The 26,168-nt window shown below is 44.5% G+C and overlaps 1 protein-coding gene across 5 annotated transcripts in view; it reads left to right on the top strand.

Moving 5' to 3' along the window:
* im:7150988 (Golgi-associated plant pathogenesis-related protein 1) overlaps positions 1-17,896 on the top strand; it is a 32,342-nt gene extending 14,446 nt beyond the window's left edge. For 4 of the 5 annotated variants that reach the window (XM_041194191.1, XM_041194193.1, XM_041194194.1 and 1 more), the window contains exons 3-5: positions 2,403-2,621; positions 6,959-7,036; positions 16,068-17,896. In XM_041194191.1, the coding sequence (XP_041050125.1) occupies positions 2,403-2,621; positions 6,959-7,036; positions 16,068-16,231 (461 nt within the window). In that variant the 3' untranslated portion in view covers positions 16,232-17,896. The remainder of the gene's footprint in view (positions 1-2,402; positions 2,622-6,958; positions 7,037-16,067) is intronic. The other variant, XM_041194195.1, reaches the window with a different exon arrangement.
* Positions 17,897-26,168: the final 8,272 nt, after the last annotated feature.

Below are 26,168 nucleotides of genomic sequence, written 5' to 3' on the forward strand. Positions count from 1 at the left end.
GCCTTCTTGAACCGCCCATGTGGTGTAGGTACACCCACAGTGCTGTTAGGGAGCAGCAGCATGGACTGCAGCAATTCAAGAAGGTGACTCACCACCACCTTCTCAAGGTCAATTAGGGATGGGCAATAAATGCTGGCCTAGGCAGCCACGCATACATGCTGTAAAAGAATAAATTAACAAAAACTAGCTGCAGACTTCCTCACAGCTTGATGCACTCACAGGGATGCTGACATCACAGTACACAACCAGTACATGCACTTCTGTACACTCATATTTCAGTCACAACAAACCACAGTCATATTCAAATACATGTAGGCCTTCACATTCCTGACAACCCAAACAGATTCTCCCAGGCTTATTTTCAGGTCCACATACCAACATACTCTTACTCATTCCCAAACTGCTGCTTGTATAAGAATGCACACCCTTTGTGGCACAATTCTAGTGGGATCAGGCCTTCAGTAGTAAATGCTGGACTTGACTTGGAGGATGAGGAAGCTGCTGCAGGGTGCTCTCCCTTCCTGGGGTTGTTTCAGGGGCCTTTATGGGTCCTATCCCTCCTGTCTGTATGGCAGCCATGTGAGATGGTGGTAAATGCAGTGGATGGGAAGGGAAATGTGCCAGAGACCAAGAACCTATGTCCCACTGCTGCCATTGGCATGGCCTAGGGAGGGAAGAACTTGCTAATAGCCACAGACAGGTGAAAGTTATGTTTGTGTTTTTGCCTCTTGCCCTGTTCTATTTATTCCACTGTTTCACTATTACATGGCTGAGCCACTGGTCAGACAAAATCATACTGCTCCCATTCATTACGGGGACATTGGTGAAGCTTGAGGTCCTCTGTTTGATGATTTCTGGAAAAATTCTTTACCCAGAGAATGGTAGGAATGTGAAACTTGCTATCACAAGGAGTGATTGATGAAAAACACAGATGCCATTAAGGGGAAACTAGATAAGTATGTGAAGGAGAAAAGAGGATATACTGATCAGGTTAGCTACTCCTGTGGAGCATCAACACCGGCACGATATAGAGGGTGAGTGAACTATGAGAGCTGCCCATTGTGTTAGCATGCAAGTAAATAATGGATTGAGCCAAGCTCGAACTTAAGCATTGAGGGAGAGGGTGTAAAAGAAACTGTCCTTATCTTCTGATCTCTCTGGTTGTAATTGGCCTCTTCCAGTATAGAAAATGAAAAAATTGGAAGCTTCCTACCCCATTTTAATATTGACCTCCGCCACCATCCACCCTTTCTGCCACTGAGAGGTGACAAAATGGGCTCTCACTGGGCCAGAGTGGCAAGTAACATTCATGCCTCACAGTGCCAGGCAATGACCATCTCCAACAAGACAGAATCTAACCATCACCCTTTGAAATTCAATGGCATCATTATCTCTGAATCCCCCATTATCAACATCCTGGAGGTTACCATTGATCAGAAACTGAACTGGTCTAGCCATATAAATACTATGGCTACAAGAACAGGTCAGAGGCTAGGAATCCTGCAGCGAGTAACTCACCACCTGATTCCCCAAAGCCTGTCCATCATCTACGAGGCACAAGTCATGGATTACTCTCCACTTGCCTGGATGAGTGCAGAACCAAAAACACTCAAAAAGCTCGAACCATCCAGGACAAAGCAGCCCACCTGATTGACTCCCCATCCACAAACATTCACTCCCTCGACCATCAACGCACAGTGGCAGCAGTGTGTACCATCTACAAGATGCATTGCAGAAACACACCAAGACTCTTTAGACAGCACCTTCCAAATCCACGACCACTACTACCTCGAAGGACAAGGACAGCAGATAGATGGGAACACCACCACCTCCAAGTTCCCCTCCAAGTCACTCACCATCCTGACTTGGAAATATATCACCATTCCTTCACTGTCACTGAGTCAAAATCCTGGAACTCCCTCCCTAACAGCACTGTGGGTGTACCTACACCACATGGACTGCAGCGGTTCAAGAAGGCAGCTCACTACCACCTTCTCAAGGGCAATTAGGGATGGGAAATAAATGCTGGCTTAGACAGCGAGGTCCACATCCCATGAACAAATAAAAACAAATTTACTAGTCGGTATTTGTTAAACCAAAATGGATGAAAACTGACCATTTGATTGGCAGTGACCTTTAACATCACTCAGCTTCCAGGCAGCCTTGAGATGCTGTCAAAGATGGGCATGTAGATTTGATATTCCAATGTGCAAATTGGCTGCTGAATAGCCTGTTTCTGTGCTCTAAACACTGGGTAATTCTACAAATGTAAATGTCACATTTAAGCTTCAATAGCGTTCTTGATGGTGCCAATCCACAACGTAGCAATATGAACATTATAACATATAGCAGCCTCAGTAATGCTCTGTGAAAGATATCAATTGACATCTGGTGTTTTGCAGACAAGGAGAACAAAGCTTTTCTTGATGAACTGCTTCAAGAACACAACAGGTTACGAGCCTTACACCAGGCAGAGCCACTGAAGTTGAACTCTGACCTCTCCAAGCAAGCACAAAAATGGGCTGAGCATCTCATTGGCATCAATAGCCTCCAACACAGTGACACCGAGTATGGAGAGAATCTCTGGTATAAATGGAGCAGCGATGCAAAGCTACCAACAGGTATAGAGCTGATAGTTCGGCATGGTCCTCCACACAGCTGAGTGTTCAGAGTGAGCTCTCACTGCCAGAGAGCTGAGTATTCAAAATGAGCTCTCACTGCCAGAGAGCTGAGTGTTCAGAGTGAGCTCTCACTGCCAGAGAGCTGAGAGTTCAGAATGATCTCTCACTGCCAGAGAGCTGAGTGTTCAGTGACCTCTCACTGCCAAAGAGCTGAGTGTTCAGAGTGAGCTCTCACTGCCAGAGAGCTGAGTGTTCAGAATGACCTCTCACTGCCAGAGAGCTGAGTGTTCAGAGTGACCTCTCACTGCCAGAGAACTGAGTATTCAGAGTGACCTCTCACTGCCAGAGAGCTGAGAGTTCAGAATGATCTCTCACTGCCAGAGAGCTGAGTGTTCAGAGTGATCTCTCACTGCCAGAGAGCTGAGTGTTCTGAGTGATCTCTCACTGCCAGAGAGCTGAGTGTTCAGAGTGAGCTCTCACTGCCAGAGAGTTGAGTGTTCAGAGTGATCTCTCACTGCCAGACAGCTGAGTGTTCAGAGTGAGCTCTCACTGCCAGAGAGCTGAGTGTTCAGAATGAGCTCTCACTGCCAGAGAGCTGAGTGTTCAGAGTGACCTCTCACTGCCAGAGAGGTGAGTGTTCAGAATGAGTTCTCACTGCCAGAGAGCTGAGTGTTCAGAGTGATCTCTCACTGCCAGAGAGCTGAGTGTTCAGAGTGACCTCTCACTGCCAGAGAACTGAGTATTCAGAGTGACCTCTCACTGCCAGAGAGCTGAGAGTTCAGAATGATCTCTCACTGCCAGAGAGCCGAGTGTTCAGAGTGATCTCTCACTGCCAGAGAGCTGAGTGTTCTGAGTGATCTCTCACTGCCAGAGAGCTGAGTGTTCAGAGTGAGCTCTCACTGCCAGAGAGTTGAGTGTTCAGAGTGATCTCTCACTGCCAGACAGCTGAGTGTTCAGAGTGAGCTCTCACTGCCAGAGAGCTGAGTGTTCAGAATGAGCTCTCACTGCCAGAGAGCTGAGTGTTCAGAGTGACCTCTCACTGCCAGAGAGGTGCGTGTTCAGAATGAGTTCTCACTGCCAGAGAGCTGAGTGTTCAGAGTGATCTCTCACTGCCAGAGAGCTGAGTGTTCAGTGCAACCTCTCACTGCCAGAGAGCTGAGTGTTCAGAGTGACCCTTCGCTGCCAGAGAGCTGAGTGTTCAGTGCGACTTCTCACTGCCAGAGAGCTGAATGTTCAGAGTGAGGTCTCACTGCCAGAGAGCTGAGTGCTCAGTGCGATCTCTCACTGCCAGACAGCTGAGTGTTCAGACTGAGCTCTCAGATGTACAGGGGGTTGACTGAGTTATAAGAGTTACCACTGCGATAGTATAAAAATGAATAATGGATTGAGCTAATCATGAATTTGACCACTGAGGGAGAGAGTGTAAAGGAAACGTCCTTATATTCTGACATCTCTGAGTTAATTGGACTCTTCCAGGATAGAAAGTGAAAAATGGAAGTTTCCTATCCAATTTTAAAATTGGCATCTGCCACCATCCACCTCTTCTGCCACTGGAAGGTGACAAAATGGGCTCTCACTCAGCTAAAGTGGTATCTACAAGTCAGTATTTGTAAAACCAAGATGGATGTCAACTAACCATTTGATTGGCAGTGACCTTTAACATCCCTCAGTTACCATGCAGCCTTGAACTGCTCTCAAAGATGGGCCTGTAGACTTGAACTTGCTGTGTCCAAACTGCCTGCTGTGTTTCCTAAATTATATCAGCGACAATACTTCAAAGTTAAATCAATGTCTGTAAACTGCATTGGGACATCTTGAGATCATGAAAGGTGCTTTCTTTTGAGTTAAAATTACCTTTAAGCTGACTAACACAAATTATTTTAGTTTGAATGAATAATATGTCTTTTTACTACAAGGTTGAATTAATACAAAAACGGTGGCAGGAAAGGAATGCAACTGCTGCAGGCTGCATTTGAGGTGCCCGCAGCCAAATCGCTATATCTACTCCCTCTCTTTGAACTACCTCTCAACCCGTATACCCTTCCCTCCTCCTTGCTCTGCTGTCACTACAATAACAACTTGCATTCATGTAGAGCTTTTAACATGGTAAAACATCCCAAGGTGCTTCACAAGAGCTTAGTCAAACAAAACTTGACATTGAGCCACAAGACGTAGGTTTCAGTGAGATTCCTGAAGGAAGAAAGAGGTCGAGAGGTTTAGGGTGGGAATTCCAGAGCTGGGGATCTAGGTATCCAAAAGCACAGCCGCCGATGGTAGAGCGATGGATCCCCAAGAAGCCAGAATTGGAGGAGGACAGATACAGTGTTGAAGGGCAGGTTGAGGTTACAGAAATAAGGAGGGGGCGAGGCCATGGAGAGATTTGGATACAAGGATGAGCATTTTAACAATGAGGCACTACCAGCTCAAAGCAGGTTAGTAAGCACAGAAGTAGTGGGTGAGAGGGATTTTACCTAACCTAGCTTTCAACCCCCATCTGTTTATCCCAGCTCCCACTCATTCCCCAAAGTCATAAGGCAGAGTGTCTACATCTCCCCCTATTCTTTTCTCCTGCCCTCTCTTCCTATCTGCTTTCCTCAGGACAAGCTTCTCACCAAGAAGGACAAATACAAGTGAATTAGAAACTGGCACCAAGCTTCTGTTTAAAAAGCTGACGGGTTGTTAGGATGAAAAGGTCAAGGGAGTTGGGGAGTTTCACAGTTTTAAAATCTTGGGAAAAAATGTGCCCGAGGAGCAGAAGATGCATTGAGTCTAACACATTTGATATCAAACCAGTGTGAAGCAGGAGGAGAATGAGTATAGAATTACATAGTACTTCACAATAAAAACAGGTCATTCAGGCCAAGAGATCTATGTGACGTTCCACACACTCCTCCTCTCACCCTCTTCATCTAATCATATCATCATAATGGGCCCATCTTCCAGTCTCTGGATAATTGGGAGACCTGATATACCCCCACCAAGATGTGCTACGCCCTCAGAAGTCCCAATGCACTGACTCCATGGGAATTGCCTGGGAATTTTGAACTTCTGATGGGCAATTCCCCTGCTCCCAGGACCCTCCAAAAATATATCAAACTCGGAGTTAGAGTTGGAGACTTCGGACAGTGCTCACTTATGTGCCTGGATAGTTACCCAGAAATGTTAGACAGGTAAAACCCTAATCTAACACCTGGGTAACTATACAACTGCCAAATCACTCACACTGACCCCCAACTACCCCCTCAACTCCCCCACTACTCTCCTGACAGTCCGATGCCCCCCTCTGACCTGACATGATCTCCCCGTCCAACTGCCCCCTGACTAGCCCCCAAACCAATCTGACCCTATCTCTAACCATTCAACTCCATCCTTTGAACCACCCACCAATTCCTCCCTGTCCTCCCAACTCTTCTTGTGACCCCCAACTCCCCTGAGCCATCCTGACCACCCGACTCTCTCTGACCACCCCCGTCTACCCAACCATCAGACGATTGACCAGAAAAATTGGACTAAGGTAAGAGGGTATTTTTTTTTTGTCTGATCAGGGTTGGAAATACGGGCTCTAATTCTGATCAGAAGATTTTGGCCAATATTCCATTACCTTCTGCCATGTGTTTACCTAGCTTTCCCTGAAATGCATCTATGCTTTTCTTCTCAACTCCTTGTTATAGTAAGTTCCAGATTCTCACCGCTCTCTGATTAAACAAGTTTCTTTGAACTCATTATTGGATTTATTAGTGACTAACCAACTAACTAACCATCCACTACCAACACACAGTGGCAGCAGTGTTCACCATCTACAAGATGCACTGCAGGAACTCACCAAGCCTCCTTAGATAGCATCTTCCAAACCCACGACCACTACCACCTAGAAGGACAAGCGCAGCAGACACATGGGAACACCACCACGTGGAAGATCCCCTCCAAGCCACTCACCATCCTGACTTGGAAATATATTGTCATTCCTTCAATGTCGCTGAGTCAAAATCCTGGAACTCCCTCCCTAACAGCACTGTGGGTGTACCTACATCACATGGATGCAGCAGTTCAAGGCAGCTTACCACCACCTTCTTAAAGGCAATAGAGATGGGCAATAAATGCTGGCCCAGCCACCGATGCTCACATCCCATAAATGAATAATAAAAACTTACAATTATGGCCTCTAATTTTGATTTTTCTTATTCATTCACTCACAGTGCTGTTAAAAAGGGACTTCTAGGACTTTGATCCAAAGGTTGTGAAAGAATCCAAATCCTCACTGGAAGAGGAAACAGTTTCTCTACATCTGTACATATATCCTATCAAACATTGTCATGGATATCTTTGTTTTATTTTAGGGACCGAAGTGAGTGAAGCCTGGTACAGTGAAATCAAGGAATACAACTTCAGTGATCCAGGCTTTAAGAGTGGGACAGGTGAGAGAAAAAGATTCAATGGAAAAGACAAGCCATTTGGGAAAGTCAGTCAGAAAGTGAGAAAGCGGAAAAGAGACAGATTTGTTGTTTATTGCACTGTGTAACACTAACATATGCTCAACTGCAGACAGCCATTATTACACTAACTTTATTTACACCTCCCCAACAGAGAGGGCAGCAGGAAGAGCAATCTCACAAAATGATCAAATCTTGCCATCTACTACAAGATAGAAGCAGAGTCAGGTGATAGAGTTACATTAGAGAGAGAAGCAGAGAGAGAGACAAAATACCACCACCTGCAAGTTCCTCTCTTAGTCAGAGAATGTTCTGATTTGGATTCCTTCACCATCTTTGGGTCAAAGTCCTGGAAGTCCCTATCTAACAGCACTGAGTGACTGCAACAGTTCAAGAAGATGGCTCACCACCACCCCCTCTAGGGATGGGCAATAAATGCTGGCCTTGCCAGTGACACTCACATCCCATGAATAAAAAGTGCAGTGGCGAGCGGGAAAGGCATGCGGTTCCCACTGGCCGGAGTGGTGAGTTTCCACGTTAGATCAACTGCTTTTCACCTCATTATTTGCATGAGCGTGAGGCATGTCATATCTCGTGGCAGGGCGGGCTGGGATTTGTCCACCCCACCGTGACCTCATTGGAGCATCTTTCCAGGCACCATATTTAAACTGCTCCCGCATACACATTCACTCTCTGCAGCCCAAGACTGGTGAGTGATGGCCCCGAGAAGAAAGAAGCCTACTGCCCCAAAGTTCAGTGACAATGTGCTGGGAGCAGATCTCAATGCAGTGGGATAAGGAGGTCCGCCAACCTCAGTACGCCAGCTTGGCAGCAGGTTCCCAAGGCGGTCAGCATCAATGCTCCTCAGAAGAGGAATGTTCTCCAGTGCAGGAAGAGGATGAATGATCTCATCTGCTCCATTAGGGTACATAAGCCTTCTCCCCACTCTCAGCTCACACTCTCACAAGTCCATTAGGCCTTCACAGGGTAATAGTCCACAAGGATCTCCCACACTACCATCACAAGGGATATCCACACTGACTCTCTGATACGCATTTTGACATCTTCATCTGTTCTCTTATCCTGTGCAGCTCACGTCCTCAGCCCTTACATAGGTCCACTCAACACCCATATCATCTGCTTTGGCATCCGTCCTGCTCATGGTCTGTCCATCTGTCTTAATACTGGACAAGATTGCCCACAACAAAAGGTAGAGATCTGAGACCAGAGGGGGGATGCCAGAGCTCAGGCCACTCACCATCAATGAGGAGCAGGTGGCAGATCTGGCCGGTGAGGACCAGGACTGTGCCTACGCCAAGGGTGAAACCGGCATCTGCCAAGCCAGTGAGGACCCATCAACAGCTCATCGGACACCAGCCGAAACTGTGACTGCTTTGCAGTGATGGTGACTAAGCAGCCAATCACTAACTATCTTTTCTCTCTTTAACAGGCACCAGCAGGAAAAGGAAGAGGCCCATCGGCAGCCAGGCCATTAGCCCCAGCCCCCACACCACCTCGGATGAGGGTCCTGAGATGTAGAGCCATCACAACGTTCACCTGTAGTCTTCACCAGTGCAGAAGCACACAACTTGGTGGAAACAAGTTTTAGACAGGCTTCGGGTCGCCATCTGATGAGCACAGCACAAATTTGGGTCCACAGCAGGAGAGGCAGGGTCATCGGCACTTGGACAACTGCTGGAGGCCAGGCTTCTGCTGAGTCCAAGCCAGATGACGAGCCTCTGGACTCGGCCCTCACACAGATGTTGGAACTGCAGAGACAGACTCGGAACATCAGGCAGGGTTGATGCTGTCACCAGATTGCAACAGATGATGGAGAAACCTGTCGACCTTCAGACTAATGTCGCTGCGCCATGCCAGTGTACCATGATCAACACTGGTAGGATGGCGACTGCCATGGAGACATTGATCCAGGACTTTGCACCTGATCTGCACCAGGACCTGCACTCCATTGCTCTAGGCATGTGGAATCCATCAGTGGCCAGGCAAGAAGGGGACAGGGCATCTTGACCTCGCTCTAAGTGCCCCTTCTCCTCAAGGAGTCAGGCAGGAGCCCTCAGGCATCCATAGGGAGCAGGACCATCGGTTGGACACCCATTTTGTCCACCCAGATAACTCCAAGAGTGTCCAGCCGATCCCAACCCCCTCGACCTGTGACACCCGTCAGCTGCAGCTCCACAGGCTGAGGAGGTTGCACCTGCCCCATAGCAGGAGACCCCAAGCAGGCCGGGCCCCTCCAGGCTTCAGCCCTCCAGAGGATGCCTGTTAAGGTCATCACACAACAGAGCATAGTAGTCAGTAGGCTGCCTCCACCTCTGCTGTGGATGTCGGGGATGCACCAAGATGTAGCAGTAGCATAAGAAAAGCTAAGAAATACTAGGAGCACAAAGGTAGCATGGGTGTCCATAATCTGTATGTTATTTGCACGCACATAAGTAGATTTTGTTTTATCCCAGTTTCATGTTGTGTATTCCTCTTCTATCTGATGATAGACTGCATGGTCAGTCAAGTGTCACAGATGCCTTCCCCCCACCCCCCAACAGATGTCCCATCGTCTGCCTAAGCTCTATGGTGTCACGAACCATCTCATTACAGTGCCTGACCGTTCTCTGCGCAGTCTCGACATGAGTGAAGCCTCTGTCTCTAAAAACTTTGTGGTTGGGTGAGGCATCTCTGAGACCTGCTTCTGAGGCTCATATAATGTAGCCTCATGAGTTTGGAACCTGGAGGCTGTTTTAGTCCCCAATGCTTCTGCATTAAAGAGTGCACATTGTGGATCTTAAAAGGATTGAACATCTATGCACATTGGGTCAGTACATTTTTCATTGTTTTCCATGTAATTTCCATCAGCTATGAATGTGCTTGACATATGCACCAAAACTCGGAGCTCTTATGTGCTCCTGGCTGCCTCTTTTGACTCTTTCGGGTACAGTCGGCCCTTCAAATACACTTGCACTCAGTTGAGTTCTTTCAACAGGAAATGTTGATTCTGTCTCGAACACTGGTGAAATCACTGCTGGATATTTGGTTTCTCCTCTTCTTTTTTGTGTCCTTATTGCTTGATCTTTGACTTTCAGGTGGTAGGAAAGAGGTCCTGTTACAGCACTTATTTCACTGAACAACCATGCTGGTCCTTCTCTAAAATTTTTCACAAACACCTTCTCTCCTACATGTTCTGTCCCAACTGTGACAATCATGTCTCATTTTCTGACTTTCCTGTCTTCTTTCTGCCTTCTGCCACCGCCCCCCCCAAGTTTGGCATGATTAGGCTCAGTCTCAACTGGAGACATCACTTCTTCAATTCTTGTTGTATGAGGGGTGGTTCTATAATGGAAAAGAAAACATGATAATTTAGTCGGTATCAAATCTCCAGATAATTTGGTCATACCAGATTTGAACATCTGAACTGCTCTCTCGGTGAGTCCACTTGAAGAAAGGCAGTTTGGAGATGTTTTTACATGAACAATACCATTGAGGCTTGTAAATTGGTTAAATTCAGCTTTTGTGAATATTGTTCCATTATCTGATACTAGCACTTCAGGTAATCCGTTTATAGTGAAACTTTGCTGTAGCTTGTCTACTGTCGCTGAAGATGTGGGTGACCTCACTTCGTATATGTCCATCCATAATGAATGAGCATCTATGATAAGTAGAAACACTGTTTCCATAAAAGGTCACACATAGTCGATGTGTACCCATACCTATGGCCTTCCTGGCCACTCCCAGGGGTGTAACGGAGCTGTTGCAGGTAATTTTTATACTTGTTGACACTGCATACAACTTCTCACTAAATTTTCTATTTCTCCGTCCATTCCTGGCCACCACGTATAGTTGTGTGCTGTTATCTTCATTTTGGAAGTTCCAGGATGTGCACTGTGAAGTTCAGATAACATTGGCTTTCATCCTTATGGAGGAACAATCACTCCAGCTCCCCACAATAAAATACCTTCTTAGCACATTATTTCAAACCCTCTCTGGAAACACGGTTTCATTTCATCAGACTCTTGTGGTTGTGATCAACCATAAAGAACTTGATTTCTCATTTTGGATAAGACTGGATCTCGGTTCATCCAATCTTTAATTTGTTTAGCACATATCGGTGATGAGTCCAGAAGGCTCAATAACAAGATGTGTTCCAGAGGAATTGGAACATCCTCGTCCCTTACTTGGAAGGGTAATTGACTGAGTGCATCTGCATTTGCAATTTGACTTCTGGGTTTATGAATAAAATTATATTCATACGCTGCCAAGATCAACACCCATCTTTGTACTCTTGCTGAGGCTATGGGGGTATAGACTTATCTTCACCGAATAATCCCAATAATGGCTTGTGGTCCGTTATGTTAGTAAAATGATGATCATGAAACTTCTTAACACCGAAAATAATTGCCAGGCCTTCTTTTTCAAATTGCGAGTACTTGTTCTCTGCAGTACTGAGTGTTCTCGACACATATCTTATAGGTCGTCCTGATCCATCATCCATTCAATGGGAAAGCACTACTCCCGCTCCATAGGGTGATGCGTCACATGTTAATATCAACTCTCTTTTTGGGTCAAAATGTACTAGAAGCGTAGATGACTGTAACAACTGTTTCATTTTTGTGAAAGTTTCTTCTTGTGGTGTTTGCCATGAACATCTCTGGTTTTTCTTAAGCAAGTAATACAATGGTACCAGTTCTGTCAACAAATTAGGGAAGAAACGTCCATAGCAATTGATCATCCCCAAGAATGATTTCAGTTCAGATGCATTCTTTGGTGTTGGACTTCTTTAATGGCTTTCATTTTTTCTTCCACTGGATGTAGGCCTTGTGAATCTACCTTGTGACCGAGGTAAGTTACGTCTTTTGCCTGGAATGTGCACTTTTCCTTTTTCAATCTCACTCCAATCTGCGAAAAACATTTCAGAACTTCCTTCAAGTTCATTAAATGTTCCTTTTCAGTGAGTCCAATCACGATTACACCATCCAAATAAACTACAACGTGGGGCAGTCCCTGTAATAAATTTTCCACGGTTGTTTGGAATATGGCACAAGCAGAAGATACACCAAATGGTAAATGGGTGTATTGATACAATCCCTTATGTGTCTTTATGGTGACAAACTTCCGGGATGCCTTCTCTAATTCCAGTTGCTGGTAGGCATGACTTATACCTAACTTCATGTGGGCTTTTTCACCGGCCAGTTTAGCATATAAATCTTCAATTTTAGGTATGGGATGTCTATCCAATTTTGCCACTTTATTAACTGTTCATTTATAGTCCCCAAATATTCTAATACTTCGGTCAGGTTCAAGAACAATTGGAGCTGCACATTCTGAAAACTGTACTGGTTGTATCACTCCCAGTTTTTCTAATCTGTCCAGTTTGGCATCTACCTTATATCTCATTGTATAAGGTACTGGTCTTGCATTCATAAATCTTGGTGTTGCCTCTGGATCTACATGAATTTTTGCTTGCAGCCCTTCAATTTTTCTAAATTCTTCCTTGAAAACTGAGGCATATTTTTGTAGTAGCTGTGATAGTTAGTTCTCATTTGGAAGATTTCATTCCATTCCGATTGAATTTCTTTCAGCCAGTTTCATCCGAGGTAATCTCACTGTTTGACCTTCATAATGCGCTGTGATGTTACATACATCCTTGACTTGTATGTCTTCTCCTGTGTAAGTTTTTAATTTTTCATCAGTTCCTTCTAAATTCAGCTTAAGTTCTCCATGATTCAGATATTTAAATGCATGCTCACCAATCACCGTAGTGGCTGCTCCAGTATGCACCTCCATTCTGAGAGGCTTCTCATTCACCCTCATGGTTACATAGTTAAGCTCCATTCTTCCTGCCTTTAAAATATACAGCGAATAGATATCAGCATCTATTACTTCAGGCTTTTCAACACTGTTAATATCAATGGTTTTTGCTTTTGTCTGACAGTCTGCCTGATTCTATCTTTACAACGTCTCAAGAGGTGTCCATATCGATGGCAGAAGAAACATTCGATCTTTTTAAACTGTGTTTCATTACAGGGCTGTCTGCTTCCACTTCTGTCACTATTATGCCATGTTTTTGCTGCTAAGTTTTCCCTTTTAATTTGTCTGCTAGTGGTGGCTGCTTCCCACTTTGGAACAAACCCTGCACTTTCACGCTCTTTTTGGTTGAATCTCACAGCCCAACATAGAGCACAGCACTCCTCAAATGGCTTCTGAGTCTCACAATGTACCTTCCTTTGCAAGAGCCATTTCCAACGCCTTCTGAAAATCTATATTTGTTTCAGCCAACAATCTCCTTTGAATTGCAATTTCATTTATACCACACACCAAACGATCTCTAAGCATTAGGTAGAAGTACCAAACTCACAATATCCAGTTAATTGTCTCAGATTTGCCACATAACAAGCGACTGTCTTCCCCGCAGCTCTATTTCTTGAGTTAAATTTAAACAGTTGTATCATCACCAATGGCTTGATCTATTAATGATTCTTTACAATGTTCACTAAGTCATCAAAGCTTTTCGAGTCTGGGACATTGGGCACCAACAGATTCCAAATTAGTCCATATGTCTCACTCCCACACATGGACGGAAGGATCGCACACCTCTTCCCCTCCCCCGCAATGTCGTTCACCTGGAAGAAGAACATGAGGCATTCAACATAGTGAGACCAGTCATCCGAGTTTGGATTGAAAGGTTCCACTCTCCCAAATTACCGCATGCTCTGAGGAGCTTAATTCAATGCTGAGAATGAAATTTTCTTCTACTTGCCACTACCTTGCAAGGTACAGCCTGATTTCGATTCTTCTGGATTCCTTCAGTTTTTTTTTCGCTTTTTACCTCATTTGTTCTGTGGTTTTTCATGCTTTTACCCTCATCGCCACCTTATTGGATCCAGTGCCCTTGGTTTGTTGGGGCTAAAGGATCCAGGTTGCACACTTGTTTTGAGATGACCAGATTGGTACAGAGACAGAGAACATCAGGAGATCGTTGTTAGAATAAACGCATGCTGTTTATTTACAAACTAAACGCTGCACCTACACTTGTATGCTCACAACATCAACCTCTGCCTTCACTCATCAGTGACTAACTCAAGATTCTCTCACACAGAGGTAGCCCGCGCTACTCTGCTATTGGGTATTAAGATCATGTGACTTTACATTACAATACTTGTCTTAAAGATATAATAAATATCAGATTACTACACACTCCAAAAATGGACCCAGTCAGGTTTAGATTCTCACAAGAATGCGCAACATGAGTTAAGTCACCACATTCTCTTCATTGGGATTTGATTGTCCCTACATGTCTCAGCTGTGCCTTCCTCTCCATTCGGAAAAGTGGAAATTAGTATGGTACCCCTTCAATCACCCGACAAGTCCAGTAGTCACACCTCCAGCAAGCCCTCAGAGCCCTCCCCTGGCAATTTATTTCATAGCTTACTTTTCAACTGTGTTATTGAAAAATGGTGGTGTTGGGATTTTACCACCAGACCAGCTTCCAGCACCGCACCCCCCCCCCCACCCCTTCCCCATTGCACTGTGACTTACCAAGTTAAAGGGGAAATTTAATAAAGGTGTTCAAAGTTATGAAGGGCTTTGATTGAGTAAAGAAGGAGAACCTTTTGCCACTGGCAAGCTGGTCAGCAACAGGGGAGACAAATTATAGGTATTTGGCAAAAGAAGCAGAGAGAAGGTGAGTTTTTTTTTACATAGCGAGATGTTGTGGTTTGGAATAAATTGTTTGAAAAGGCAGTTAAAGCAATTCAATTGTAACTTCTGAAAGGGAAGTGGATAGATATTTGAAAAGGAAAAAAACTGCAGGGCTATGGGGAAAGAAGCTGGGGAGTGAGACTAATAGCACAGGTCTTTCAAAGATTTGTTACAGGCACAATGGGCCAAATAATTTCCTTCTTTGCTGTAAGATTCTATAAATTGGTCTATAACAAACTCCGACATGATGCAAGGAAAACCACAGTGGAGGAGAGTTTCGGGAACCATACGCCCAAAGTCACCTGTTCCTCCCAAGCATACTACATTAACTATATCCTGTTTCAAACAACTCATAATCTGTATTCACAAACATTATTTTCTGAAATAAATTTATTTAGTTTTATTTGAATGAACTTATATTGTGAATATTGTCAGAGGGAGAACATTGGGTATGATGTTTTCAACTCACTTTATTGAATACATGTGAAAGAGGGGGTAGGTTCCCTTGCTAGAACACCTTGTAAAGAGGTTAGTGCAAACTCATAGACATCTACAGCACAGAAGGAGGCCTTTCAGTCCATTGGGTTCACTCTGATCAATAAAGATCTGACTACAGTAATCCCACTTTCCAGCACTTGGCCCATAGGCCTGGAGGCAATGGCAACACAAGTGAATATCTAAATACTTCTTAAAATAGCAATTACTTTAGATAGTATTTACTTCTTAAACATTTGCTGGGTTAAAGTTTCAAGTATAAAATGCACTTTCTGGTGTCTCACCCCCATGGCCATTACCCATGTGTGAGCTTTGATGGTGAGTGTTGCACAGATGTTACACCTATGGGCAACATAAACAAGTTCGATATTCTCCATACATAAATGTCCACAAAAATGCCCTTTCAGCTATGGGAGCATAAAATCTAGGCTGACAGTCTCAGTGGCTTACTGAAGGAGTACTGAGCTGCAGACTTGATGTCTTTCAGATGAGCTGATTACTAAAGTCCCATCTGCCCGCTCTGGTGAGGGTAAAAGATCCAGAGGCACTCTTCGAAGATGATCAGGGTATTCTCCCCGGTGTCCTGATCAATATTCATCTCTTAACCAACATCATGAAAACAAATTTATTGGTCATTATCATATAATTGTGGGCTGTCTGAGCTCTCTGTGCACTAATTGGCTCCCACATTTCCTACAGCACACAATGACTACACTTCATAATGTATTTCATTGGCTCTGAAGTGCTTTAGAACAGCCCGAGGTTATGATTGTCTCTATAGAAATTCAAGTCTTTCTTTTTGTGCTGATTCCAGGGCACTTCACCCAGCTGGTGTGGAAGGCATCAAAAGAGATGGGTGCTGGCTGTGCGACAGATGGGAAGGGCACGTTCATGGTGGTGGCAGTTTACAATCCACCAGGAAATATCACCAATCCTGGCTACTTCAAGGACAATATTTTACCTCCCAGTAAAAATTGATGAAGAAGGAAGAGGCATGGAGTCAATTGCCAGACACAGTTGTACCGTACACCAAAACCACCAGGATTACTGGTACTCTCATTTGGGACTTAATTGGAATTTTAAATAAGATTTCTTTCCAGGCTTTGGGTGATTTTACTGTGATATAGCTTTAAAAATACCATGCAGATAACACCAACAAACAGAAGACTGCGCATCCCAGATTTCCTTCATTCCATCATTGGCATCTGTATCTTTAGCTGCCTGGCTCCAATTCTCTTGCTGAACCTCTCCACCTCTCTACCTCACTTTCTTCCTTTAAGACCCTCCTTAAAACCTATATCATTGACCAACCTTTTGCTCACCTGTTTTAATATCTCCTTATGTGACTTGATGTAAAATTATGTGTAATGATCTTCCTGTGAAGTGCCTTGGGATGTTTTACTATGCTAAAAGTGCTCTATAAATACAAGCTGTTGTTGTTGGAATATGCTTGGAGTATAATGTAACAAAGTACTTTGTGTATTCCTGCAATTGTTGTCACTGTACTTTGTATGGGACTTTGAAGGAACAAAACTGTTTATGTACTGAGTTTCCAGTAATCGGAGGGGTATTACAGGTCAGATTTCTTAAAAAAACAACTCTACTGGAGTTATGGACAAAGAAATGCTTTGGATTTCTCCCAGCAGTGTGTATTCCTTTCTACAAGCTGGAGCTGACCAAGGGAGAACAGGCACTTTAACTTGCTTGTTGACTTGCTTCACCTCCTATTGGGTTCTGTTCTTACTCTCACTCTCCAATCCACTCCATGCTCTGATTTTAAACACTTTCTGATTGCAGTTAAATAATGAACAGTCTCTAACACCCATTGAATGCAGAGTCACACAATAACAGTGTTTTGAAATTAAGATGCCAGGTTTGCAGTAAGAACTTCTCATGACATAACTGAAGCATTTCTCCTCAGGATTTTGGAACATTCATCCACTTTTAAGGCATCAGGTGTTCAGCATATATGAGGCTGAGCAAGTGACTGTTCTCGGTACCTGGTTGCCAGTGCACGTTGCATTGACACTGATGCCAGTTTGTGCCAGTGAATCACAATGGACGATGGAAGGTGTTTTGTCACCCCTCAGCAAGGATTGCCAACTCCGGTAGTCCATGTTTCTGGAGATCTCATCACATGATTTCTGACCTCCAATCACATCCAAACAGCCTTCCACACCCCACCCCCATCACCAATATATTTTAACAAATAAATGGAAGAGCTCAAAGAAGATTAAACGGTCACTACTTCTATGATATTTTTCTGAGGAGGTTAAACTTTACTTATTGGAGAGTTCAGGAGTCTCTGGACAGTTGACAACTCTAACCCCAGTTGGAACCCTTCCAGCTTCATTTTCTATCATTCTAACTGACAAATATAACCTTACCATGAGTCTTATCTGATATGAGTAAGCCTCAGTGATGGAAACATTGACTGTGACTAATTCTGAACCTGTGTCTGATCTGCTGATTTTCACTTGTGATATTGGGGTCTGTTTAAACACCAGTGTAGAACTCATAACTTTGAATTACAAATAGGGCGAAAGATACATGTTTTGTGTTAACGTTATGCCTCTTCCAAAATTTTGATGTAACCAATTGTACACTGTGGGATATTCTTAAATTAAAAACATTGAGGAAAAATTTTTTGTCATCAGCATTCATTTATTCTTTTCTGTAGGTTCAATTCCTATCGAGCCCCTCTCCAGCATCTTTACTGTAGTCAGATTCTAACTGTGAGAATTTCACCCACAAGCTGCAACCAATCTGGCCTCATTGTTTGCAGTTTGCTAATCACATCACATCATAACCCCAACACAGGAGGGCAGGAGATAACAATCTCACTGAATGTGACAGTGTCAGCCGGGCCATCTCTCAGTCTGCATAGCCTTCAATTCACTCTGGCTGATGTTATCAGGTAATACAAACGTACAAGTGGAAGGGTGTGCTGCAGTCAGCATCGCAGTGAAGCAGTCTGGGAAGAGTGTCCTGCAGTCAGCATCGCGGTGAAGCAGTCTGGGAAGATTGTCCTGCAGTCAGCATCACAGTGAAGCAATCTGGGAAGATTGTCCTGCAGTCAGCATCGTGGTGAAGCAGTCTGGGAAGAGTGTCCTGCAGTCAGTTCTTGTTGAAAATAATGAGTGACATCACAAGACAGTGCGAGAGAGCGGCGGGGAGATCAGAACCAGTGTTAGTGCGGGGAAGCTTCAAAAAATGACATCAGCACAAAGGTGAGAGCTGATTGGTGAGTAGCGGGTAACTGTTTTTCTCCAGTTTCTCTTCCAGTTTTCCAGTTTTTCTCCAGCTTAAAATAGATTACGCTATGAAAAAGGAAGAGTTCTAGTTTTTATTTAAAGTACATAAATAATTTAACTTTTTTTTACTGTATTTAACTTAAAGTAAGGGTTTATTTTCAACTAGAGACATGACAGGGCAGCTCAGTCCTGTGTTATGTACCGCCTGCAACATGTGGGAAGTCCTAAACGCTCCTTGCGCTCTGACTGACCATGTGTGCAGAAAATGCCACCAGCGTCAGCTACTTGAGCTCCGAGTTTCGGAGCTTGAGCGGCAGCTGGAAGCACTGAGGTGCATCTGCAAGGCTGAGAGTTTCGTGGATAGCACATTTTTAGACATGGTCACCCCACAGCTTATGGAAGTGCAGACAGAGAGGGAATAGGTGACCATCTGTCAGAAGAAAGGTGTCAGGCAGGTACTCAGGAAATCCCCAGGGTGCAGCTCACTCGAGAACAGTTTTCCTGTGTTGGAAAATGGTGAGAATGGTGGTTCCTCTGGGGAGTGCAGCCATGCTCATGGCACTGTGATTGACTCAGCTGCACAGGGGGGAGGATAAAGAGGGGAAGAGCAATAATGGTAGGAGTTGTAAGGGGAACAGACAGGCATTTCTGTGGCTGTAGACATGACTCCAGGATGGTATGTTGCCTCCCTGGTGCCAGGGTCAAGGATGTCACTGAACAGCTGCAGGGCATTCTAAAGGGAAAGGGCAAACAGACAGAGATTGTGGTACATATTGGTACCGACGACATAGGTAGAAAGGGGGATGAGGTCCTGCAAACAGAATTTAGGGAGCTAGAAAGCAGATTAAAAAACAGGACCTCAAAGGTAATAATCTCTGGATTACTTCCGGTGCCACGCATGAGTGAATATAGAAATAGGAGGTTAGCCCAGATGAATGTGTGGCTGGAGAGATAGTGCAGGAGGGAGGGCTTTAGGTTTCTGGGACATTGGGACCGTTTCTGGGGGCGGTGGGACCTGTACAAGGTGGACGGGTTGTAACTGAACCAGAATGGGACCAACATCCTTGCGGGGAGGTTTGCTAGTGCTGTTGGGGAGGGTTTAAACTAACTTGGCAGGGGGGTGGAATCCTGAGAGGAGGTTCAGCCCCCTGCTCCAGATGCATAGCCAAAATTAGAAGAGAGAGCAAGTGAGCCTGGAAGGCATAGAAATTATAGACCAGTTAAGGCACAAGGGAGTTTGGCAAGGTTGAATAGTATTTATTGTAATGCAAGGAGTCTGACAAATAAGGCAGATGAGTTGAGGGCACAAATTAACACATGGAAGTATGATGTCATTGCTGTCACAGAGACATGGTTGAGAGAGGGGCAGGATTGGCAGCTCAATATTCCAGGATGTAGGGTCTTCAGGTGAGACAGGGAAGAAGGTAAAAGAGGAGGGGGTATTGTAATATTGATCAAGAAATCAATTACAGCAGTAAGGAGGGATGACATCTTAGAAGGCTCCTGAAATTAAGCCATATGGGTAGAACTAAAAAAGAAAAAAGGAGCAATCACATTCCTGGGCATGTACTATAGGCCCCCAAACAGTCAGAGAGAAATAGAAGAGCAGATATGTAGGCAAATTTCAGAGAAGTATAAAAATAATAGGGTAGTAATAGTGGGGGATTTCAACTTCACGAACATTAACTGGATTAGTCATAGTGTGATAGGTTTAGAGGGAGCGGAATTTTAAAAATGCATCCAGGAGAGCTTTTTAAGCTAGTACGTAGAAGGTCCTACAAGAGAGGGGGCGGTCCTGGACTTAATTTTAGGGAATGAAGCCGGTCAAGTGGTAGAGGTATCAGTGGGGGGACATTTTGCAGATAGTGATCATAACTCCATTAGGTTCAAGGTTGTTATGGAAAAGAACAAGGATGGGCCAGAAATCAGAGTTCTAAATTGGGGGAAGGTTGATTCTAATAAGATCAGATATGATTTGGCCAGAGTAGACTGGGAGCAGCTACTTTTAGTTAAATCTGCAAGAGAGCAGTGGGATTCATTCAAGAAGGAAATAGGGAGCGTAAAGGGCAAACATATTCCAGTAAAGATAAAAGGTGGGACCAACAAATCCAGGAAACCCTGGATGTCGAGGGATATACAGGATTGGATAATGAGAAAAAGGGAGGCTTATGGCAGATACCGAGGGCTCAAAACAGCGGAAGCCCTAGAGGAGTATAGAATGTGTAGGGGGGAACTTAAAAAGGAAATTAGGAGAGCAAAAAGAGGGCATGAAAAAACATTTTCAGGTAAAATAAAGGAAAATCCAAAGTTATTTTACAAGTACATTAAGAGTAAGAGGATAACTAGGGAAAGAATAGGGCCCTTTAAGGACCATAGTGATAATTTGTGTGTGGAGCCGGAAGACGTAGGTAGGGTTCTAAATGAATACTTTGTGTCGGTGTTCACAAGTGAGAGGGACGACGTGGATATGGAAATCAGGCAGAAGGACTGTGATATAATTAAAGAAATTAGCATAGAAAGGGAGGAGATTCTAAGTCTGACAGCCTTAAAAGTAGATAAATATCCAGGCGTGGATGAAATGTATCCCAGGCTGTGAGGCAAGGGAGGAGATAGCAGGGGTGCTGGCAATAAATTTCAATACCTCGCTGGCCACAGGAAAGGTGCCAGGGGACTGGAGGACAGCCAATTACCATTATTCAAGAAGGGAAGAAGGGATAATCCAGGGAACTACAGGCCAGTCAGTCTAGCCTCAGTGGTGGGGAAACTATTGGAAGCAATTCTGAGGGACAGAATTAATCTACACTTGGAGAAGCAGGAATTAATCAAGGATAGTCGGCATGGTTTTGTTAAGAGGAGTTCATGTCTGACCAATTTGAACTTCTCGAAGAGGTGACCAGGTGTGTAGATGAGGGCAATGCATTTGACGTAGTCTACTTGGACTTCAGCAAGGCTTTCGATAAAATCTCACATGGGAGACTGATAACAAAGGTAAGAGCCCATGGGATCCAAGGCATTTTGGCAAAGTGGATCCAGAATTGGCTGAGTGGCAGGTAGTAGAGGGTCAAGGGGTGTTTTTGTGACTGGATGCCTGCATCCAGTGGGTTCCACAGGGATCAGTGTTGGGCCCCTTGCTGTTTGTGGTATATATAAATGATTTAAAATTGAGTGTAGGAGGGTTGATCAGTAAGTTCGTGGATGACATGAAAATTGGTGGGGTGGTAAATAGTGAGGAGGATAGCCTTAGATTACAGGAGGATATAGACGGGCTAGTCAGATGGGCTGATTAGTGGCAAATGGAATTTAATCCAGATAAATGAGGTGATCCACTTGGGCAGGACAAACAAGGCACGGGAATACCTGATGAATGGTAGGACCCTGGGAAGTACCGAGGATCAGAGGGACCTTGGTGTGCATGTCCACCGGTCCCTTAAGGTAGCGAGACAGGTGGATAAGGTGGTTAAGAAGGCAAATGGGATACTTGCCTTTATAAGCTGAGGCATAGAATATAAGAGCAGGCAGGCTATGCTGGAATTGTATAAAATGCTGGTTAGACCACAGCTAGAGTATTGTGTGCAGTTCTGGAATCCGCATTACAGGAAGGATGTGATTGCACTAGAGAGAGTGCAGAGGAGATTTACCAGGATGTTGCCTGGGCTGGAGAGTTTTAGTTGTGAGGAGAGATTGGATAGACTGGGGTTATTTTCCCTGGAGCAGAGGAGATAGAGGGGGGACATGACCGAGGTGTATAAAATTATGAGGGGCATTGATAAGGTTGACAGGAAGGAACTTTTCCCCTTGGTGGAAGGATCAATAACCAAGGGGAATAGATTTCAGGTAAGTGGCAGGACGTTTAGAGGGGATGCGAGGAAACTTTTTTTCACCCAGAGGGTGGTGGGAATCTGGAACTCACTGCCTGAAATTGTGAGCGAGGCAGAAACCCTCATAACATTTAAGAAGTATTTGGATGTGCACTTGCGATGCCATGGCATACAAGGCTATGGGCCTAGTGTTAGAAAATGGGCATAGAATAGTTAGGTACTAGTTTGAATGGCACAGACTCGATGGGGCCAAAGGGCCTTTTTCTGTGCTGTAGACCTCTATGACTCAATTTATTTTGTTTTTCATCATAGGACAATCCCCTCGGCCCAGGGTGCTGTGGACCCCTATGACTATGAGAAGCAGGAGTAGGTCACTTGGTCTCTCGGGCCTGCTCCGCCATTTAATAAAATCATGGCTAATCTGATTGTGGCCTGAACTCCACATTCCCTCCTATCCCACCCCCCTGTCCCGATACTCTTTAGCTCCCTTATCAATCAAAAGTCTATCTACCTCTACCTTAAAAATAATCAATGACCCTGCGTTCACCGCTTTCGGGAGAGTTCCAAAGACTTGCAACCCTCTGAGAGAAAAAAATTCTCCTCATCTCCGTCTGAAATGGGTGACCTCTTATTTTTAAACTGTGTCCCCTAGCTCTAGTCTCTTCCACAAAGGGAAACATCCTTTCAGCATCCACTCTGTCAAGTCCCCTCAGGATCTTGTATGTTTCAATAAAGTCACCTCTCATTTTTCTAAGCTCCAAAGGATATAGGCCCATCCTGAACAACCTTTCTTCATAAGATAACCTTCCCCCATCACAGGTATCAATTGAGTGAACCTTCATGGAACTGCCCCTAATAAATTTATGTCCTTTTTTAAATAAGGAGACCAAAACTGTACACAGTACTCCAAATATGGTCTCACCAATACCCTATACAACTGTGGCAAAACATCCCTATTTTTATATTCCTTTCCCCTTGCAATAAATGACAATATTCCATTTACCTTCCTAATAACTAGCTAATCAAGACACCCAGATCCCTCTGTACCTCAGAGTTAAGCAAGCTGTCTCCATTTAAATAATATGCTGCTTTTCTATTCTTCCTGCCAAAGTGGATAAGTTCACATTTTCCCACATTATACTCCATTTGCCAAATTCCTGCCCACTCACTTAACCTATCTATAGCCCTTTTGATACAGTCAGGAGGGGGATTAATTTAAACAGCCCTGATTTCTCCTGTCACCACCCAACCATAAACAGAAAGTTGTTTTGATTTGTTTCAAACTGCTTTCTGTTTCTCTGTGTCTGTGGGTCCCCTCACTAGGAAACAGCATAGTTTTTCTGCTTCAAGATTCATAGAACCTCATTAACATGCAGATATACAAACAAACCCACAGATTTGCAAGCAACATTGTTTAAAGTGAAACTAGACCCAGGTTTCACACTCTTAATCCATAAATAACACATATAACTTACTTAAACTTAAAGCTAAAACTTAAGCTTAAAGCTATAGCTTATTCCTTACACCCACAAATACAAACACAACCTACTTAAACTATACCTAGTTCCTAACACTCCACAGCAAACTCAAGGTTGGGTAGATTCTGAGAGTTAGTTAATTTGCACACAATCAAAATGGCTACTCGGTGAATCTATTTTAGATCCTAGTAGCCTTTCCTGGATTTTTTTTTAATTACTTTATGGGACGTGGGCGTCGTTGCCTAGCCCAGCAATTATTTCCCATCCCTAATTGCCCTTGAGAAGGTGGTGGTGAGCTGCCTTCTTGAACCATTGCAGTCCCTGATGTGTAGGTACACCACAGTGTTGTTAGGAAGGGAGTTCCAGGATTTTGACCCAGCGACAGTGAAGGAATGGCGATATATTTCCAAGTCAGGATGGTGAGTGACTTGGAGGGGAACTTCTAGATGGTAGTGGTCGTGGGTGGCCATTTTAGCTGTCTTGCTATTTTCTCAAAAGTGGCAAAAATGACTCCACATCACACTTTTCAAATTTAGGAATTAATTTAGCATACATGAGGGCCTCAGAGAGTGGTTCAGGGTTAGAGAGATAGTGGGTCCTGTAGGGTAGAGGAAGATTTTCCCTTGCAGCGTCCAGTTATCTGGCCTCTCTTTCCTTTGGGCTGCTAGCTCCATTCTTCTCTCATCCTTTTTCTCTCTCTTCCTCTCTCCTGCTCTCTCTTTCTCTGTCTCTCTCTATCCCTTTCTCTCTCCTGCACTACTCTTTCCCTGTCCTGAAATTCTAGCTGCAATCTGATCTTTTCCAGTTCGATTTTGGCTAGGGGAGTGGATTCGGATTCATGGCCGGGCTGTACATCTAACTGCTCCACTGGTAACATGAGATCGAAGTGTTCTACCAACAACTGAATCATTCACTTCACATTACTGGGCAATTTTAACTGTACCTCCATAACTATAGTTTTCAGTTGTTCTGTGCTAAGGCCCGCCAAATTTTCACCATTCAAATTCTCTTGTTTGACCCACAGCTGGGCATCAAAAGTTGCCATTTTCTTATTGTTCGGGAAAAGGAACTTGTGGTAAGTTATTCATGTTTTAAAATTTGTTCCAACCACTGGGCTTTCCCTTTTTGGTTTCCAATTGGCTCTTTTATCTCAGGTTTGGCTCGTGTCTACTCGGACTCTGGTCAAATTCAAATGGATTATCTCGGATTTGAGCTTCCGATTTCTGTTACATACGTGGGGTCAGTGGGGAGGTGTGGTTGGTTAATTTAAACAGCCCTGATTTCTCCTCTTACCACCTGTCCATAAACAGAAAGGTGTTTTGATTTGTTTCCCACTTTATGAGTGGTGGCATGCTTCCCAACCTCTCATCTTGGTGTGATCCAATTTCCTATTAATAATGTTATGACACAGCAGTTGGTAAAGGCTGAGGTGTATAAATCCCAGAGGGAAACTTGAACCACTGTCATAACCAATATTTTCAAATGGTATGTTTGAGGTGCAACTCTGAATTCAGGAATAAAACCACCGAGCCTCAAAAGGTATTTTATATAAAACTAAATTAAACACATTAATTTAACAACAAATTAAACACATTCCCATGTCCACAAATTACTACCATAATAACTTTTAAACAAATCCCCAAATTAATCACTCCCAGGTAAATCTTCACCAAGGCAACAATAACCCACAGGGCAGAATTTTGTGTTTGTTGGGCGGGCGGGCCCGACCCAATCGGCGGTGGGCGCTTAGCCAATCTCTGCCGGAGAAACAGGTCGCGCCGCCATTTTGCACAGTCGGGCCAATTAAGGCCTGCCCAGCGTGTTTCAGACACCCGTGTACAGCGGGAAATTCAAATATGCAGCGGGCGTGTACAGACCACCGGTTCCACTGGGGAACTGACAGTCTGTATAAAGAAAGGCCAGGCAGCCTCCTTTAGGCTGTTCACCATGGCCAGCGACCAGTCTGCACAGCAAGCTCTAGAGCAGGGCAGGGCAGAGGAGAAGGGGGGCAGGCTGCAGGGTAGGCCAGCAGGGGGCCAATGTGCCCCTGGGTTCTCGGATGCCTGCCTTGCTGCCCTCTTCGAAGAGGTATCAAATCATCGGGAGGTGTTGTTTCCCGAGGAAGGGAGGAGGAGGGCCCCCACCACACCAGGTAGGCATGGCAGGAGGTGGTGGAGGCTGTTAGCTCTCAAGATGCTGTACGGCGCACAGGAACCCAGTGCCGCAAACGCTTCAATGATTTGTTGCGCTCTGGAAGGGTGAGTACCATGTCGGCCTTGGCCTTTTCACCCAGCAGGTAGCCTTAGCCTTTGAGGCTCAACGCCCCCCTCCCCACATCTTACTGTTGTTACTGCATTGGGCATTT

The sequence above is a fragment of the Carcharodon carcharias genome, chromosome 8 (assembly GCF_017639515.1).
Source record: "Carcharodon carcharias isolate sCarCar2 chromosome 8, sCarCar2.pri, whole genome shotgun sequence".
Lineage (NCBI taxonomy): Eukaryota > Metazoa > Chordata > Chondrichthyes > Lamniformes > Lamnidae > Carcharodon > Carcharodon carcharias.